This window comes from Osmerus mordax, chromosome 8, assembly GCF_038355195.1.
Source record: "Osmerus mordax isolate fOsmMor3 chromosome 8, fOsmMor3.pri, whole genome shotgun sequence".
Taxonomy (NCBI): domain Eukaryota; kingdom Metazoa; phylum Chordata; class Actinopteri; order Osmeriformes; family Osmeridae; genus Osmerus; species Osmerus mordax.
This window is the reverse complement of record NC_090057.1, coordinates 1,822,538-1,841,166: the sequence shown is the minus strand read 5'-3', so window position 1 is coordinate 1,841,166 and position 18,629 is coordinate 1,822,538. Positions and strand designations below refer to the sequence as shown.

General features: G+C 42.7%; 1 protein-coding gene across 2 annotated transcripts in view; it reads left to right on the top strand.

The window, feature by feature from the left end:
- The window catches only part of epha7 (eph receptor A7), a 55,275-nt gene extending 37,407 nt beyond the window's left edge, over positions 1-17,868 (top strand). Inside the window, exons 6-17 of one of the 2 annotated variants that reach the window (XM_067240994.1) lie at positions 3,903-4,027; positions 5,043-5,211; positions 5,818-5,926; positions 6,869-6,924; positions 8,792-8,917; positions 9,356-9,541; positions 9,982-10,043; positions 10,226-10,435; positions 10,727-10,876; positions 12,469-12,662; positions 13,375-13,530; positions 13,858-17,868. In XM_067240994.1, the coding sequence (XP_067097095.1) occupies positions 3,903-4,027; positions 5,043-5,211; positions 5,818-5,926; positions 6,869-6,924; positions 8,792-8,917; positions 9,356-9,541; positions 9,982-10,043; positions 10,226-10,435; positions 10,727-10,876; positions 12,469-12,662; positions 13,375-13,530; positions 13,858-13,972 (1,658 nt within the window). In that variant the 3' untranslated portion in view covers positions 13,973-17,868. Of the gene's footprint in view, positions 1-3,902; positions 4,028-5,042; positions 5,212-5,817; positions 5,927-6,868; positions 6,925-8,791; positions 8,918-9,355; positions 9,542-9,981; positions 10,044-10,225; positions 10,436-10,660; positions 10,877-12,468; positions 12,663-13,374; positions 13,531-13,857 lie in introns of both variants that reach the window. The other variant, XM_067240992.1, reaches the window with a different exon arrangement.
- Positions 17,869-18,629: the final 761 nt, after the last annotated feature.

Below are 18,629 nucleotides of genomic sequence, written 5' to 3'. Positions count from 1 at the left end.
CTCAGAGAGGACAGCGGTGCCGAGGCCCACGAGCCAGAACCTTGTCATGGCAATTCCGACAGTTCCCTTCGCATTCATCAAAGCAGAGGCCCATCATTGTCTGCCGTTTTTATTTTCTGACTCACTGAGCCTCCACTGACTGTGCCCAGCACAGAAGACAGCGAGTCGTCCTCTTCTTTTTCATGTCCGCTCAGAGTGTGCAGTCTACTGAATGATTGAATAACCTTCACTGCTAGGGCAAGGCTGCTACTAGTCCAAGCAACTCAACTGCCAGTTAGGTTAGCTTTGGGAACATGTGGGTGACAGTGAAGGGAACTCTCTCTCTCTTTCAGACTCTACCTCTATATCTGTGTCTATCTCTATTTTGCTCTCTATTCTATCCCTCTCTTTCTCTCCCTCTCTCCCTCCACAACCCCACACACACACGCACACAGACGCTCACACCCTTGCCTCCCTTGCCCCAATGCTTAAAACGCCCCGATCTCATAAGGGTGCTGCCAACATTTAATACAAGGGACTTTTTTCTTTCTTGTGTGAGTCACAATGTCAAATGGAAGTAATCTTGATGATGTCATACATTGTTAGTGTCAACCCACGAACCATACTGTCGCCAATCTTGATGTATTCATTGACTTCTGGAAAAGATGTCTGAAAAAGGCCCAAGTCTATTAAAATTAAGTGCATTAACAAAGTGGGCCATAAATATCAAACTTGTGGTTACAACAGGATCAAATTTAGAGGGTACTATAAAGTTTTTTGTTTGTTTGCTTTTATTGTTGCTGTGTGTAATATACAGCATGTCGGAGGTACTTCCCGTGTCACACCAAGCCCATTCCTGTCGTTGTTTTATATCCTACTGTGTAGGTGTAGGCATCGCTGGTGTAGTAATTGTCAGTAGTATATTGCGTGTTGTAGAACCACACAATGATTTTCATCTCTTATCGCATTTAACACTCGTGCAAGGGCTCTATACCTTTCAAGATGTAAATAATCTAGTGCACTCCAAAACAATCAATAGAGTGGGTGTGAGATACTCAACCATGACTTAAGTACTGTGGTAATTAAAAGATGAGTTTATAGCAGTGGTATGGTCCACAAACCAGGCAGAGGAGTAGAGAGAAGCTTATGCAATAAACCGGCATTTCAGCGCCTCAGCCTCTATCGAGCCGAAGCAGCCAGCTGTGGAAGAGAAGACGATATTAAAATCCCTGCATCTAATGTATTCATAAAGTATTCAAATGCATAGCGTGTCAGAGAGTGGCTTCCGGATGAGTTAGCTTTACAGGAGAAGGTGTTGGGGTCACTAATACTTTCTCTAATATTGCAGAATGACTTCACAGACGGCCTCCCAAACAGTCCCTTTAAGACAGGCATAACAATTATACAATTTTCTGGTACACTAAACCCCTCAGGTATGTTAAAAGTCTGTGATTGGCTGACTGGCTCTGGTCTCCGTAATGTTAAGTATGTCATTAAAGGCTGTCACAGGGTGCTGGCTGAGGAATCCACAGGGGATGTTAGAAGCTACCAGAAGGAGAAGCATACTTTCCTCCGAATTAACACAGAATGCAAGGTTCCTCGTTTCCTCACCCTGCAGAAGTCTCAGTCCACGTTCGACCAACCCTTCCTTTCTTTTTTAGGATTACCGCCAGACAGCATACCTTTTTTATTTCGTGTGCAAGCCACGTCTGCTAATGCTGTTCACTGAACTAATGATGTCAGTGAAAACACTGCCGACCCCGGCTCTCCTGTCACCCGTGGCGATGTGAGGGAGCGATTAAGAGATTGAGGGGTGTGGTTTCAGGAGCGGGGGGCGAGGCGGGGTGGTGGTTGGCTGAGTCACAGTCGGCAGCTGAGGCCCGGGGTATGGGAGGGGAGGTGGAGGACGGGCCTGCAGATCTTATGACGCAGTCTGCGTCCTTCTCCGGTGATGTGTACGAGCGTCTCGTCATGGAAACACCTCGCTGTGATCACTCGCTCCAGTCCTGTGCTCTGAGTCCTGTAGCAGTCCTGTGCTCTGAGTCCTGTAGCAGTCCTGTGCTCTGAGTCCTGTAGCAGTCCTGTGCTCTGAGTCCTGTAGCAGTCCTGTGCTCTGAGTCCTGTAGCAGTCCTGTGCTCTGAGTCCTGTAGCAGTCCTGTGCTCTGAGTCCTGTAGCAGTCCTGTGCTCTGAGTCCTGTAGCAGTCCTGTGCTCATGCATCAGAGCTCACGCAGAGACAGAGATCTCAAAAGGAGTTGCTCACCTCCTAAACAAACAGTTAATGTTGCCAAGTGACCAACAGTAAAGGGTAAAAAGATCCAATTACTGTGGTACAAGGGTTTTCAGCTGTACAAATGCCACTTCAAATTGCATCTACCCACATCCATGGCGGAAACCCTTGGAGGATAATTGACACTTGTATACGAAGGATTGTGAGGGAGGCAGAAACAAATGCCAGATCAGAAAGGTGCAGTGGAGCAGTGGCCGGAGACGTCTGAGGTGGTCGTGAACCAGAGGGTTGACGTCAGCAAACGGAAGGGCCTGTTGGTCCTCGGAGGGCTAGTCTCTGTACGAGAGGCGGAAAATAAGCTTCAAAGTTCGACTCTATTAAGCTGCTGTAACTGCTTGTTGTGACTGGGGGGTAGAAAACTTAATCGTCAGTTTAACTGTCTCTCCACCCTGAAAGGGATACATTGTTGGTTTGTTTTGGGTGGATTATGTCGGACCTGTCAAAATCTGGTCTGCTGACGGGAGCTTCGGAGTCTGCTGTCGTGTGCATTACTGTCAGGAATTCACATGATGCCTAATGAGGTTCTAATCCTGGGGGCCTGATTAGTACAAGGTCATTTCAAAACAAATCTGGGGTCATCGCGTGGTATGGCCCCTGGCAAACCCTAGGTCACTGAGCATGACACACAGACTTTAGCACTTCATCCGATTTGAGGTCCAACCTCACCACCGAAATTAAGGGATTTTATTTTCACCCCTTTAGGGAATTTCCCCCCTCTTGCTCGAAATCTTCTTAATAATAGTGTACTGTTTCACTTGCTGATATTAGGAGCGTTGTCCTTTTTTGGTTATTTTCTTTTTGTAGTTATGTAGAAGAGAAGGTCATAATTTGTGGTTTTCTGACCGTCTTTCATTGCGAGGCCAACAGATCTTTAGGCATGACTTGTCAGCTGGATGTGTGGTTGAGACTGGAAGTCAGGGTAGCACGTACCAATCTTCTAGCGCCAGCAATGCATGACTGACTCATCTGTGCAATGAATCAAGTTCGATGTCTTCAGATTATCTTTGCTAATTGATAAATAAATAAAAATACATCTCGGTCTAACCTAACCTAACCTTTTGCGTTTAGTTTTGCAAACTTTTCTCTTGTAACTTCTGAAGATAAGCATTTTGTCAGAAAGTGCATTACATTAGTCTTCAACAGCACTTTATGCCTGCTGCTAGACATTAAGGTGATGTTAGAAGAAAAAAAAAATACAAGTTTTCATTTATGCGAAGGTCAACAGGTGGCCGCTGTGCATAATGCTGCCACAAGGTTACAGGTACATGTCTCTAAAAGCTTCTGAATGCCTCTGTCATGATAAGTGCCTGTCTGTTCCACGGGTGTTTCTAGAATTAATTTAACTTAATTGTCATTCATAACCCACATGTTGTAGTTTTACACAGGCTGGGATAATGCTATCTTCTGCTGTTTGCACTGTAATTGAAATTTCCATTATGAGGTAAACATTTAGGAGAGGCCGTGTGAATATTCATCAGTGTCGGAGTGTTGTCTGTCTGCCCTGGAAGAGGATTAGAGAGGAGCTGATTGGATGGGGATGTGTGTGTATATGTGTGTGTGTGTGGGAGTGGTGTGTGTGTGTGTGCCGAGAGAGTTCTCCCCCAAATCTTATTGACGTGTCTTGTTCACACAGCTCCGTCCCAAGTCAGCGAAGTCATCAAGGAGCGCGTGCAGCAGCGGAGCATCCAGCTGTCCTGGCAGGAGCCGGAACAACCCAACGGCGTCATCACCGAATACGAGATCAAGTACTATGAGAAAGTGAGTGTGTGATACACGCAAGGCAGAATACATCAACGTCAAAGAGAGGCAGCAGGAGAGAGAGCGAGAGAAGAGAGAGAGAGAGGGAATTGTGTGTTGTTCCTTTCATCCCTGAATATCTTAGAACAGACAACTTTGGACTTTATCTTTATCTTCTGTTCCTCCGGTTCTTTCACACATTCCTTTATCTCCCCTTGTCCCCGTCTCTCTCTGTGTCCCGGACCTCTCTGCATTCACTTTGTCTACACTTCCTTCTACATCATATCAGTAAGCCTTCGTGAGTGGAATCGGCGAGATTCCGCAAATTATCTGCAATAATGAATGAGATGCTCATAAGATTTTAATCATTCCGTGGTCCATCACAGCCACACACACACACACGGCAGCCTAGCACTGTAGCTGCCTTGCCAGAGTGAACAATATGTTATTGCATCTCCTGCACCCCTCATATATAATATACTACACACCGCCATGTGATCTAACTCAGAACAGATGAGGGGGTACGGCAATCCTTCGACGAATAGACTGAACACAACAAATCAAAGGCAGGGTAGAAGCGCCCTGGTGTGAGGCCTGCTGGTCAGAACCCTTCTGCCACCCAGGAATCAGTCTGCTCTGTCACGTACTCAGGCTGTAGTCTGGCCAGCTGTAAAATTGGAAACAAGCATGACTTCACTCCTAACAGATTTTGGCATTCCATTTGGGGTATTTTCGCCGGGCAAATCATTTACAGATCAACAACAAAGTACATAGTACATGCAGTCTACGTCTGAAGGGTTTCTGAGCACAGGGTAGCAGTGTTTTCGTCCGGTAAAAGGGAGTCTGTATAGACAGTGCCCTCTTCCTTACCCAGCAGTTAAACAGACTCATATTTTCTTTGTTAATATAATAAATCAAGGTCACATTGTAATTGGAGACTGAATGAAAGGAAGAAAAAAAAAGTAGTATCTTCTCAAGGACTATAATACAAAGCTGAGGTGTTTTAGATCAAACAATCTTGTGTTCACCTCCACAGGAACAGAAGGACCGGATCTACTCGACGGTGAAGTCCAAGTCGACATCGGCCACGGTGAACAACCTGAAGCCCAGCACGTCCTACGTGTTCCAGATCAGGGCCTTCACCGCAGCAGGCTACGGGACCTACGGCCCCCGGCTGGAGATCACCACCAAGGAGGAGGCCACAGGTACACACACACACACACACACACACACACTCGACATGACAGAAATACTCACACACAGCCATGTACTTACACACAGCTGTATTCGTTGCTACATTTTAAAGTCAGGTTGTACTGTTCTCTCCTGAACTGTCAAGACTCAGAAATCATTGCTCTCCTCCCCAGTATTTATACAGCGCAGACACATTTAAAAAATGCAAGAATTCTCCAGTCCGGCACCCGCTGACAGTACAAAGGGCTACTGGAGCCGTTTTCTTTGAGCTATCGTCGGTTTGTCAATTCAAACAGCCTACCACTGTAAGCTTTCTGAACGAGAAACAGTCCAACCTGAATGTGTCATTGTTCCATATGAAGGGCACCCAAGCCTCCATCTGGGACTATCAAGCCCACTTTCTGAAACAGTAGAGCAGTGTGTATGCAGATGGCCCCGAAATAGCTGCAGCCCTCCTCATCTCTCGGAAGACGCGAGGGAGGAGGGGGGGGGGGTGATTAGCCCCCCCTCTCCTCATTGGCTCTGTCGTTTTCCTATAGATTTGCAGGGTAGATGTGCTCAAGTTCACACTGTGTGCCTTTGTCTCTCTGTGTGTGTGTGTGTGTGTCACTCTTCAGCCGCGACAGTCTCCAGCGAGCAGAACCCCGTCATCATCATTGCGGTGGTGGCCGTGGCAGGGACCATCATCCTGGTGTTCATGGTGTTTGGCTTCATCATTGGGAGAAGGTACGCTCTCGCGGGCCCCATTGACTCTCCGCTCCTGTGAGTCTCTGCTTGTCAATTAGCCTTTCTGTCACTCCCGGGCTTCCATAGCAGTGGAGTCCACACACGCACCTATCATCTGTGGCATGCTGTGCTAATGGATTGTGATGCATCATTTTCTAGAAACTATAGCTATAGCTTTTTTTCGGGGCATGATTGTATTTATTTTTTTCGCAACGGATCCATTACGGGGCAAAAGTACTCCAAAATAAAAGGTTTGGAATGCTCTGTGTGTGTGTGTGTGGGGGGGTGGGAGCAGGGGTTGGGTGAGTGTGTGTGATACTCCGGGCTGGGTGAAGTATGGCTTTAACTTGTTTGCCATCTCCTCCCAAAGCCCTACTGTATGGCAGGAACCATTGAAAGCATTCACTGATGGACACGGCCTCATCAGCATGGCTGGCATCTTCATCATTGCATGCCCTACAGTCGGTTCTACTTGTGTAAATAAATGCAGAGTGCACATGCACGTATGATGTCACATATCCATTTGACTCCCTGCATGTCCTTCTCCTGCTCTCGCAACCTAGTTTTCATTTGACAAAATATCTCTGTAATATACTGTGCTTCCATCTGGTTAACTTAACATAAAAGACATGTTAATATGACCATATTACCAGTTAATATGACCAGTTTAATATGAAAAGATGTTTGGGATAGCCACATTGTTCAACGCTTCTCTTACTTGAGAGGGTAGCTAGTGATATCAGAGGGGAGTACTTGAGTTAAAGAGCAGTAAGCAGGCAGAATGGTGCCAGGGCCTGGTCCCGCCCCGCTCCCTCCTCTCAGCAGGTTATCTGTACAGACTTGTCATGCACCGTGTTAGCTGTGCTAGGATCCCTGTATAATACAGTCTATCTCTTCGACACAATCGGTTGACTCTGCTCTTCTTCCTCTCTGCTTGTCAAGGCACTGTGGCTACAGCAAAGCGGATCAAGAGGGGGATGAGGAGCTGTATTTCCAATGTGAGTGCTTGCTTTCATCAGCTCACACACACACACACACTTAAACACGTCTCAATTACCGCATGCACCACAGGATGCGTGTCCAGACAAGAGAACGCTACTGCGAGCCTTGCGTTTTCATCCCACTTTTAGTTGATTTGAACTTAGGCTGGGGACAATCAAGCAACATCTGTTTGGGATTTAATATACATGTCTATCTAGCTGAGGACATGAAATCCTGAAACTACAAACACATGAATTGGAGATCCGGCGGTGAAAGTGTGTAGGGCTCAGCTGAAAGAGAGAAGTCTTCATTAAAAATGTAAAAACTCTGGCACTTTTTTCGAAGGGACAGGCTCCTGGTGATGCTGGAAGTAGAGATGTACACACAGTTCACTCCAGCCCATGGTCCCCTTCCAGGCTCCTTTACCAATAAGAGACTGTTATCTCTCAGTCATACACTGCCCCTAATGATGCCCCTGGAGATGCAGCTTCCGACAGCATCCCAAGTGAAGCTGTAATGATCTTTGCCGCAAGCAAACTGCTGATATGGAAACAAAGGGTCAGGGTGTCAGATGATGCGGTGGTAGCGGGGGGGGTGGGGGGGGGGGGGGCAGGGCTGGGGAGCCCAGGTTTGCCTCTGCTAAGTATCTGACTGATCGAGCGCCGGAGACCTCGGCTCGTCCTGCCCAAAACAAGGCAGCTGATGTGGGCCCTAATGGAGAGACCTGCTCTGCGGTATTAACTGACGAGCCTGGGCCAGGTGACAGCAGCCAGATAGTGTGTACATTCAAGATGTAGGCCCACTTTGTCCACCGTGTAGCACAGGAAGTCACGATAAGACGTCTCCTATCAGATCCAGTGACAGCTTGGATGGACGAAGCAATTATAGCACGGAGGGGAGGGAAATATCAACTGCCTTCGCCTTGTGCTGAAGCACAAAGCATTTGTGCTTATGTTTCTGGATAGGCCGACTTGCCTTTTTGAGGATGGATAAAGAGGATATTAGTTTTTTTGTCAGGCATTATCATGCCTGGAGCTGATTTGTAATTTAATAATGGCATTGTAGAGCATCAGTTGGTTTCATTTGAGGTTTTATTTAGTATGTTATGGTTTTATACTTCAGCATCTTATTAAATAGCTTGTGGTATTAAAGATGAAACGTAATGTTGTAATTTGTGGAATTTGATATGCACTAATGAGGTTAACAGAATGCACTGATCTACACACATAATTCTATTTATTAGTGCTGTGGTGTTTTGGTTTTGGTTAGAACCTCTCACTCTTTTTTTTTTTTCAGACGGTGGCCTTTTCAATCTGTAGTCATCTAAATGTTTTTTTTTACACCCCCTATTTACAGAGTATGTGCCTGTATATTTATGAGGTATTCCTTTATCATTCTGTGACTGAATATTTTATAGTAGACCTCTTCATATTCATCAAGCTGTGATATTGTATGAAATGTTAAAGGTGAATAACTGCTTTGCAATTTCTTATCACTAATGTTATGTATTTTTACCACAGTTTTCAATTTAGTGGCTAGGGTTTACAGAATTAGGTTGCAAAAAATCACTCAGGATGGCTGACAACCATAAAATCCCATTTCGGCCATTTCAAATCTTTTGTAAAAAAAATAAATATATTATGTCAGTGAAATAATGATAATAGCAATACAATTTTCATTTTTATTCAAGCAAAAGACAGGAAAAAAACCAAATGGTGGTTTAGTGTTTTTTCTAGGAAGACCTTTGGCCACCTGTGCCTTCCTTCTGCAGACTGTTTTGTAATTCTTTCTGAATCATCGCCTTTGGTAATGGAGGGGCTGTCGGGGACCTTGTGCACTGTATGCATATTAAATCGTAACAGTAATCCTCTTACCCTTCTACAGTTAAATTTCCAGGCACCAAAACATACATTGACCCTGAAACCTACGAGGACCCGAACAGGGCTGTCCATCAATTTGCCAAGGAGCTGGATGCGTCCTGCATTAAGATTGAGCGAGTTATTGGAGCAGGTGAGTTTAACCAAGTCTCACAGCTCTCAGCGTAGTCCCACCCTGCTCTCATATATCACAATGACAGCTGAATATTTACACCTTGAATGGGGACACGATTTTCCACTCTGTATATTGATAGTGCAAAAGGGGGAAAAGTTCATTGCCATTAATGGGTGGGCTACATTTTTGAAGACGGCCAAGCACAAATGGCCTTGACTGATAAATTGCTGCCACGAGGGTTTTAAAGATTCGGTCAATTACAGTATCCATACATCTCCAGCATGTCTTTTATAGGTCTCTGTTACACTCCCTTGAGTAAAGCAAGATGTCATACTCCAATTTGTATTCTCCTGCAGCGCAGCTGTTTTGTCTGAAAATACACGAAGCAGTTTGTCAAACAGGAAGTGTCATCATTTCCCCTCGTCTCTCGGTCATGACTGCTCCCCTGTCCCACAGGAGAGTTTGGAGAGGTGTGCAGCGGCCGCTTGAAGCTGCCGGGGAAGAGGGACGTGTCGGTGGCCATTAAAACCCTGAAAGTAGGCTACACAGACAAACAGCGGAGGGACTTCCTGTGTGAGGCCAGCATCATGGGCCAGTTTGACCATCCCAATGTCGTCCATCTAGAAGGAGTGGTCACCAGAGGTAAGGACTGCAGCTCTCCGTAGCAACCAGGAGAAGCAGCTTGTCGTTAAGGTTGTCGTTAAGGTTGCGTGAATATTTATTTGGCCCTTGTTTTTGCTGTTTGCCCTTTTATTTAAATGTTATGTTGTCACAAAATATTTTATTTTCATGCAATTATGTAAAATACAAGCTAAAAATATAAAAAATGCTATAGAATGTAAACATTAACGAAGCGGAACGGATGTCACTGAAAACAATTGCGCGTAATTAGTCAAGCTTTCTTCTTTTTAGATCCGCTAATATAAGGAGCAGATGTTAACACTCAATTATAAACCAATGAAACAAAGCGCCGAAAATACCAAGGGATAAAAAGCACCTACTGGATATTTAGTAGGAAACATAACATAACACTTGAAAGCTATATTTATGTGAATGAATAGGACTTGTAAACCTTTTTTCAGGGAAACCGGTCATGATTGTGATTGAATACATGGAGAATGGCTCGTTAGATGGTTTCCTGAGGGTAAGTACTTTCTCGTCAAGTGTCTCCAGACACACATAATGACATTACTTCTCCTTTACCCTTTTATATCACACAAGCTGTTTTTAATCGAAAATTTGCGTTTGCCATCAGCTTTCTGTCGTTCATTTGACTGTACAGTGCCGTCACCTGCTGACCTGGTTTGTTTTCTGTGCGTTGTACAGAAACACGACGGTCAGTTCACAGTCATCCAGTTGGTTGGCATGCTGCGCGGCATAGCAGCAGGGATGAGGTACCTCTCAGACATGGGATACGTCCATCGAGATTTGGCTGCTCGAAACATCCTTGTCAACAGCAACCTCGTATGTAAAGTGTCTGACTTCGGTCTGTCAAGAGTGATCGACGACGATGCCGAGGCTGTCTACACGACTACGGTGAGTCCATTAGACCTGCCGCTTCTGCCTCTGCCCCAGACACCCAGACCTGCCCCGGAATACTCAACTCCATCCACACTCGTAGTGGAGCTGAAATATGGTTGCATGCTTATGCATGCCCGGCCCCATTCAATATGCTAAGCAAGCGGTTTCCTCTGCCGCTGTTTTGTAACTTTATGCTGACCTTCTGTGCAATATGGTAACTCTTTTCAATTGATGTTTTAGGGGAAGATGCAGGATATAATGAATTTGATCTTTATTCCCGCCACTGACCTGCGTTTTACTGAACAGGGCGGAAAAATTCCAGTCCGATGGACTGCAACGGAAGCCATCCAGTATCGTAAATTCACTTCCGCAAGTGATGTGTGGAGTTATGGCATTGTCATGTGGGAAGTCATGTCCTATGGAGAACGGCCTTACTGGGACATGTCCAATCAAGATGTGAGTTGCTGCCTCACTGTACACTATGTTCCACAGTCACCTGATTGTCCAGTCCCTTATTGTTACTATGTAACTCAGGATTATCAGAAAACTTAATCTCAGGATTTGGTTGAAAATGGGTCCATAATTAACATTAAGATGTGCATCTGCGTTACTATGGTTATGGTATCATTATTATACTATGAAGGATTGACATTCATAAAGTGTACATATAATAAAAGGAAACCATATACTTGGAATACAAAATGTATTCAGTGTAAATGTAATAATATGTAAACAGCTTTGTCATTCCAATATCCATTACTTTAAAAGCTATTTGCTTCCACTCTAAGTATCAGTCACCTACAAATAAATAACAACATTGTTACTCTTACAGTTTCCAAAGGAGTGGAGACCTAAAACAAAAATATTTCAATGTAGGAAGTTAAAAGCTTTATCTGCCACTCTTTGCTAGTCCTTTAACCACAGATGCACCAACGTTAGTTTTATCCTGTAGTGAAATAAAGAGTTATATAAAACAGCATAATATCCACAAAGGGACAAACAGCTCTCTTCTCAGCAGAGGAACTAATCATGATTATAATTCTCTGCCTCTTCTGACCAGAAGCCTGCTGATTGAACCGTCAGCAATGCTAATCCAGATGATTGGGGATTTAAGTTGCATACAGTAGATCGTTTGGGCTCTCTGCTATTTGACAGACATCAATGTCTGAAAATTTTGTGTCCTGTCAAGATGTTGGCAAACAGCTCCTCCAGGGATGCAGTAGAACAATATTTACATTTCCTCAAAACAGTTTCAGTGTTTTGACACTTCTCTCTCCACAAATCAGCCTGTTGGAATGGGCCTGACATGAATACCAGATGAATAAACAACCCCAGAACGAAAGGAGGAGTCAAATCAAATGTGTCCATAGCCACTTATGTTGCCACAAGATAGATTTTTTATAAACCCAGTGTTTAATAGTTTGCATTTAGTAATGCAAATTGATAACGTAATTAGTTTATATGCAAAGCAGACATTTTTTTTTTTTGTTCAATAGATTTATGTAAATACAGCGGAATGTTGAGACATGTAAACATAGGGTTGGTTTCATGGGAGAACAACACTAATATTACTTTAATACGTGGTACTCAATCCTGCACTCAATGACAATAAATATACCGTGTTGTGACGTTTTCAAACCTCCAGTCTTGCGAACGTCAAAAAAGTTTCCGGGATAAGAGAGAATAGATCTATAGGGAGCTTAGACCGTCAGCTGATATGTTACAGAGACTCAACTCACACTTTTATTTCACTAGCTGCAAAACATTCAAGGTGTCTCCAAAATTCAGTAAACATGCAGAAGTGACATGCCAACTTTGGTTTCTTTGTGCTGAGACAGGTCAAAAAATCTACTCTTGGCCAGTCTCTCACTTTCTTTTAGTCTTGCTGTTATTGTCAGCAAAACACCACATCTTCTGTAGCAAACCTTCATGATGATGTACTGTTAGAGATGTTTATAGACATATTTAGTAAAGGATAAATGTCAATGATCTGTGACTTGTGTCAGTAATGGCTGTTTAAAACCCCTTTCTCTGTTTGTCTTCTGTAGGTTATAAAAGCCATAGAGGAAGGCTATCGCCTTCCTGCCCCTATGGACTGTCCTCCTGGCCTGCACCAGCTGATGCTGGACTGCTGGCAGAAAGACAGAGCTGATCGACCTAAATTTGATCAAATAGTGGGCATCCTGGATAAGATGATTCGTAATCCCAATACCTTGAAAACCCCAGTAGGAACCTGTACGAGGTAAGGAAGGCTCGTCTCGTTAGATCTTACAAACCACAAGGAGACACAAATACATTCGAAACCTCTTGAATTAGATTTCACCGTGATAAAACTTTGAATTATGCTTTGTTTTATATATTACTCAATTTTATTTAACTGCATTAGTGGACAATCCGAAGCATCCACTGGTTGATTTATTCACGGGAGTTCGCAGATGAAAGATAAATCCCAAAGAATCAATAAGCCAAAGCAGCTTTCATGGCTTTATGGTCAATATCAGGCCTTTTAAATCAATCCCTATAATGAGTTCCTGGGACTTTCAAGTGCTGTGGGAACTCTGGACCCCACTGTGACATTTGTCAAATGAAATCTATTTACAGTTGGAACACAATCTCCTCTTGGTGAGATTGAGAATGTAACCCAAAAATGGTTAAAAAGCAGTTCCATTTCAAGAGACCATTTGTGCGATTTGAAGACAGATTGTCATTCATCGCATATTGAGCTTTAAAAAAAAAAAAAAAAACACGCCAAAATAAAAGACACAAACTGCTGTTTTTGCATTTAAATCAGAAACCTATTGACATTTTAATTCGGCTAGTTTGTTCTTTTCATGTCATTTACAGTGCTTTCGGGTGTCTACTGAATGTGACTTTGTATCTTTATTGTGTTAGTTGTCAAATGTGTTTGCCTTTCACGCTAAGCAATGCCAACTCTCCTCTTGCACATCCCCCAGACCGATCAGTCCACTTTTGGACCAGAGTACACCAGACTTCACCTCATTCCGCTCTGTAGGGGAGTGGTTGGAAGCCATCAAGATGGACAGATACAGAGACAACTTCACAGCGGCAGGCTACGGCTCACTGGAGTCTGTGGCCAGGATGTCTATTGAGTAAGGAGACACTTGTATGGAAGTGGTCACACTGCTGGTCTTCAGAGCTGCTCGGCTCAAAGCCACATACCGTAGCACAGAACTTTCTAGAGTTGTAATTAATTTTGTTCCTTCTGACACTACCGCAAGACAGAATTTAAATTTCATCTTTGTGATTCATGAACAAGCCTGTCTCACAGTTTTTTTTGTTTTTTTTTAGATTTCCACTTTCCACACTTTTATTTTCTTTCTTTTCGTTAATGAAATACCTGACCCTGTAAATCAAGCTTGTTTTCATCTCTGCAAGGTCCGGAGCTGTGATTTATGAGTGGTTGTCTTGTCTTGCAGGGATGTGATGAGTTTGGGGATCACTTTAGTGGGTCATCAAAAGAAGATCATGAGCAGCATACAGACTATGAGAGCCCAGGTGTTGCATCTTCACGGCACGGGCATCCAGGTGTGACAGACTTCATGGCCCACGGTGGACTGGGCAACAGAGCTATCTATAGCAGCGCTAGGGCCGGAACTAGGCTCATCATCGAAGGTCAAAAGACTCCTGTGTCTGAATCTTCCGGATATCCGGATTGAAATCATTCCCCTGTTCCCTGGCAAAGAATTGTAGTTCCTGTTTAAAATGGGTGCTAATGAGAGAGAGAAAGGGCCATACTACCTGGACGATTCGTGAAAGCTCTTCGGAACTCTCGACCACATATCAAATGGAAATGGCACGTTGGAAAGGAGTTGAATTCTTATTACCTTGTTGTTTTATCTTTGTGAATGATTTAGTTGCACACCGTCAATGGATTTCACAAAAAAAAAGAAAAAAAAACTAACAATTTTACCCTTGCGGTGGTTTCAGTATTTTGTTATTTTCTAGTTTGTTTATTTTGTGTCATCTGAAGTGGTATGATGTGGCACGTACAGTAATCCATCAATATTTTCTTTACTATTATTTTTTCTATTTGGACTTTACAACAGGGTAAACACTCCTTTTCAGAGGAGCGAGACAAGGAACGTGGTGTCTGAACTTGTTTGCTGAAGATTTAGAGGTACTTCGACCAGTTTGTCTTGAGACACTCCTGGCTGTTTTAACTGTTTGCAGTGAGTTGTGTTTTTCTTCCTGTGTTTTTGAAGTGAAAAATGGTCGTCCTGTGCCTCAGATGAGTTGCATCAGACTAAGTATTCAGTTGGTTATTTTAAGCTTACAGGAGTGGTTTGCTGTAGGCTTTTCCTGCATTCTCATGTTATTATAAATCATAACATTTGAAATTTGTTTGTAGGAATTTAAAAATAGTACCAATGAGGCTGTTTTAGATTGATCAAACTTGTATGAAAAGCAGAAAAGGGCAATTTTATTTACATTAGTGTTCACTACTCACCGTTTGGACTTACGGTTTTCTCAAATGTTCTTCCTTTTAAACTTTTGTTATCTGCTCATTTGATAGGTAGCACTATTGAAAGATTGTAAAACTAGGGATGTCTTGATCCACCGCAAAAAGTTTTGCCATCGTAGTGCCTTTTGATACTTTTTGTTGCAACAAACAGTATTTGTTTCGTAATTGAGTCGTGACTAGAGTTGGGTGAATCAATGAAACGTGTTCTAGTTGTAATACTGCCTTAAAATGTGTTAGAGTAATGTATTGCTACTATTTTAGGCACTTCAATGGCAATTCTCTCTGCGGTCTAGTCCTCAGACAGAGGTCTTGTATTCAGGATTGACAGGAGATGTCCCTCTTTTATCTGTATTATCCTTTCATCCTTAACTTGAAAAGACAAAATCAAGTGCATGCTCACTTAAGTTGAGTGCCACAATTGACACAGTCATTGTAGTGTAGATGATTGACAAACAGAGCAATAATTACCCCAGGAAACAAAGGTCCTCCTCTGAGATTTCAAGGTGCTATGTTTTGCAGACACTCCACTGAGTTGCAGAAAGGGTTTGGAAAATAATATGTTCCCCATGGCAAAGAAACGTGCACTTTTCTACTGAAGATTGCCTCATTACTTGTTGCATATATTGGTATACATGGGTAAGCGTGTCATCAAATTATAGCGTAACCATGCCTTCCGTGAAAAGATATACTCTGCCATGGAAGCCTAATTACTTAATGGCTATATCATAGGCTACACACGTATAAAACACGTGACTGCAACAACCAAGGAGGTGCCATTCAAAGTGACGTAGAGGCAACATATAGCTCATCATCTTCTACATTTTATAACACCAAATTTTCAGGCCTGAACAATATTGGACTGGGTTTCCACTGTACATATTGTGCAAAATGGCATGGCCCCGTTCAACCATCGATGCCATTGACGTATCTCGAATCAGAAATGTTCTGTTTCAAAAGACCATGCTGTGAAATCACGTATAGTACTGACCCTGCCTTGGCCAGGAGAGAAGCCCACTTAGTCTAGTCATTTGTCTTTGCTCAACCTTCACAGGCATGTGTGTGATGTACTGTAAGACGCATAAAAGAGTTTCTTTTCCCCTTCCCTGCCCCATCGTATGGTAATAAGGGCACAGAGATAAGGAATGGGCTCTACTAAGATGTGCTAAAAGCCAATCTGAAGGTGCCATCCAGAATCTTTTCTTTTTTAAAACAAATGAATGTTACTCAGTCGAATATGTCTTCAGCAACGTATTCTCTGATGGAGGGTTCACTTGGTTTTTTTTCCCATTGAAAGTCGTTGAAATGTAATTGTTTTTTAACTGCACTTGTAAAAACAAAGTTGTGCTGTTCACAATGCTATTGAGAAGTTATAATCTGGTATGAATATGAGAAGACAGTGTATGTTACAGATGAGGCTGTTTATGCTCCTGTGGACTGAACAACGATTTAGATTATCGAAGATGAAACGTTTTCTGTCTTTCATTTAAGCACACCTCCGACATATGTCCCTGAACACAGATTGGCCGTCAGAAAAATCTAAACTGAGCTCCGCCTCTCAGTCGCTGAGTTTCAGCATTTGTAAAACCATTAGCGACTTTGCCTTTTCTTTCCCTAGATGTATTTCCATTGTGCCCAGTCCAAAGGGATTGTCCCTTGTGGGGGTACCCGGGAATCAGACCATGCCTGCTCCGGCCTTGTCACAGACCCGCTCTTTATCCACACAGCCAAGCTCAGCAGTTGGGTCCAGGCCAAGCCTTTGAATTGAATACTAACGTAAAGGCATTCAGTCAGCACAAAACCCTCCAGTTCACAGGCAGCGTTCCGTCCTCTCTCTATCCTCCCCTGCTCTGATCTCAAACAGAAGGCCCCTGGTGGCCCTCACGTCCAGGGCATGGATGCCCCCCCCCCCCCCCCCCTCCCCCCCCCCCCTCCCTCTCCTTGTCTAGGGGTCCTGTAGAGACAGCAATTTGAGCCAAATTGAGATTAAGGCCTGAATACAATCGATCCGTCAAATAAATCATCTTTAACCTTTGCTGGAGCGGTCATCTCGCTGTCCTGTTTGCTTCAGCTCACTTACTGTTTAGGTTTTTCTGAACAGAAACATTCACAGAGGTTATGTTTCAGCACTGTTTAAACAGACTTGTGTGGCTGATTGATTGAATTCAGAATTAATAGCAAATTGTTATTTTCAAACCTTTCTTTGACAAACAGCTGAAAATTGTGGACACCCCTTAATAAAGGGGGTGGATGATTCCAAAGAGTTCAGCATTGTTGATTGTGTCAGAAAGATCAGCGATCCGAGGGAAACTTTGTATATGTTCTAATTGTAAAACTTGTACATTTTATTTATATTGTTGTTTTTTACACACACATTACTCTGTAGTGAGCTCTGAATACATTAAAATGCACTATATTTTTCTATCTCACTTGCAGATGATTCTTGTCACCCAGATTTCAGTTGTACATAATTTCTCATTTAGGACCAAAGACAGCAAATAGGTTTTCCATCTAGAATCCTTATTTCCTTATTTTTTGTTTCATTTTTTCTTTAGTTTTAATGTACAGTAATATGAATTGTCAATTTATTATTTATTTTTCTGTGATGAGAATATAAAAAAATATTCACTGGTCATGAGTACTTTCCCCAACAGCAGAACTGAAAAATAATTTACTTAGAAGATTTCTTGTTAAATAGACATTTCCTTTTTGCTTTGTACCCTTTGTAATAGACTGTACATATATTTTTGGAAATATAATACAATCTCTATAGAAATTCTTTGTCTCCAATATGTGTTTTTTCAACAATGTTTAAGCTACCATTTATATAGTAGACAGTACACTGTATGTTCTACTGATGTCCAGTACTTCTTATATGAAGATAATGGCTTAGTGTAGATGCATAAAATTGGCATAGTGAAAAGTATAAATATGTGTAAAGAGCAATTAATGATGTCATTAAAAATACATTACCAAACTCCGACCTTCTAAAAAGGACAGAAATTAAGCATCATCAGTTGGGATCTAAACAAAAGGAGTCATGATGGATTTACGAAGATTACGTCTCAATTTATAAAATATAAAGTCTGGTGGAATCCTGTCTCAGAGGCAAAAGAAATGGAATAATAGAACATATAATGTTGTTGTTTTTTTTGACGAATTTGGACTCCGTCCATGGATTTTTCAAGCGAAGAAGAGGCCTCCATGACTACTGTCACTGCTAATCCCTGCTGTACTCTCAGCCTGCTAATCTTCCTGCCATCTAAAATGGGGAAAGGAAATGTTTGGGTATTTCGTTATACACAGTAGGGTAGGATTGGTTTGCAGAACTGATTTGGTTTTGTTATGGCCCCTGTATGGGGTCCATGGGTGATGAAAGATCGTAAGTCTTACTCATGTCCGTAGAGAAACCTTCATAGCAGCTGGCTGTTTTTATACAGACTGTTTTAATTGACCATTTGAATTTATATTAAACTGAATATGTGGAAATGCTCAGAAATTGTTTCTAAAACATTGCCATTGCAACTGTGATGGTTATCTGTCTTAAAGCCTTTCCTTGCGCTTCAGTAGGAGTTCTGTACTTTAGATTATGCACTGCATACCACCAGTCATACTGAAAGTCTGGAGGACAGCCAGTGGAAGATTAAGGGAATTAAATTGTTTATGTTTGGTACATCCCTAACAATCTGAGCAACTTGTAATTTCTTACAGTTTTCTTTCTACAAAGTA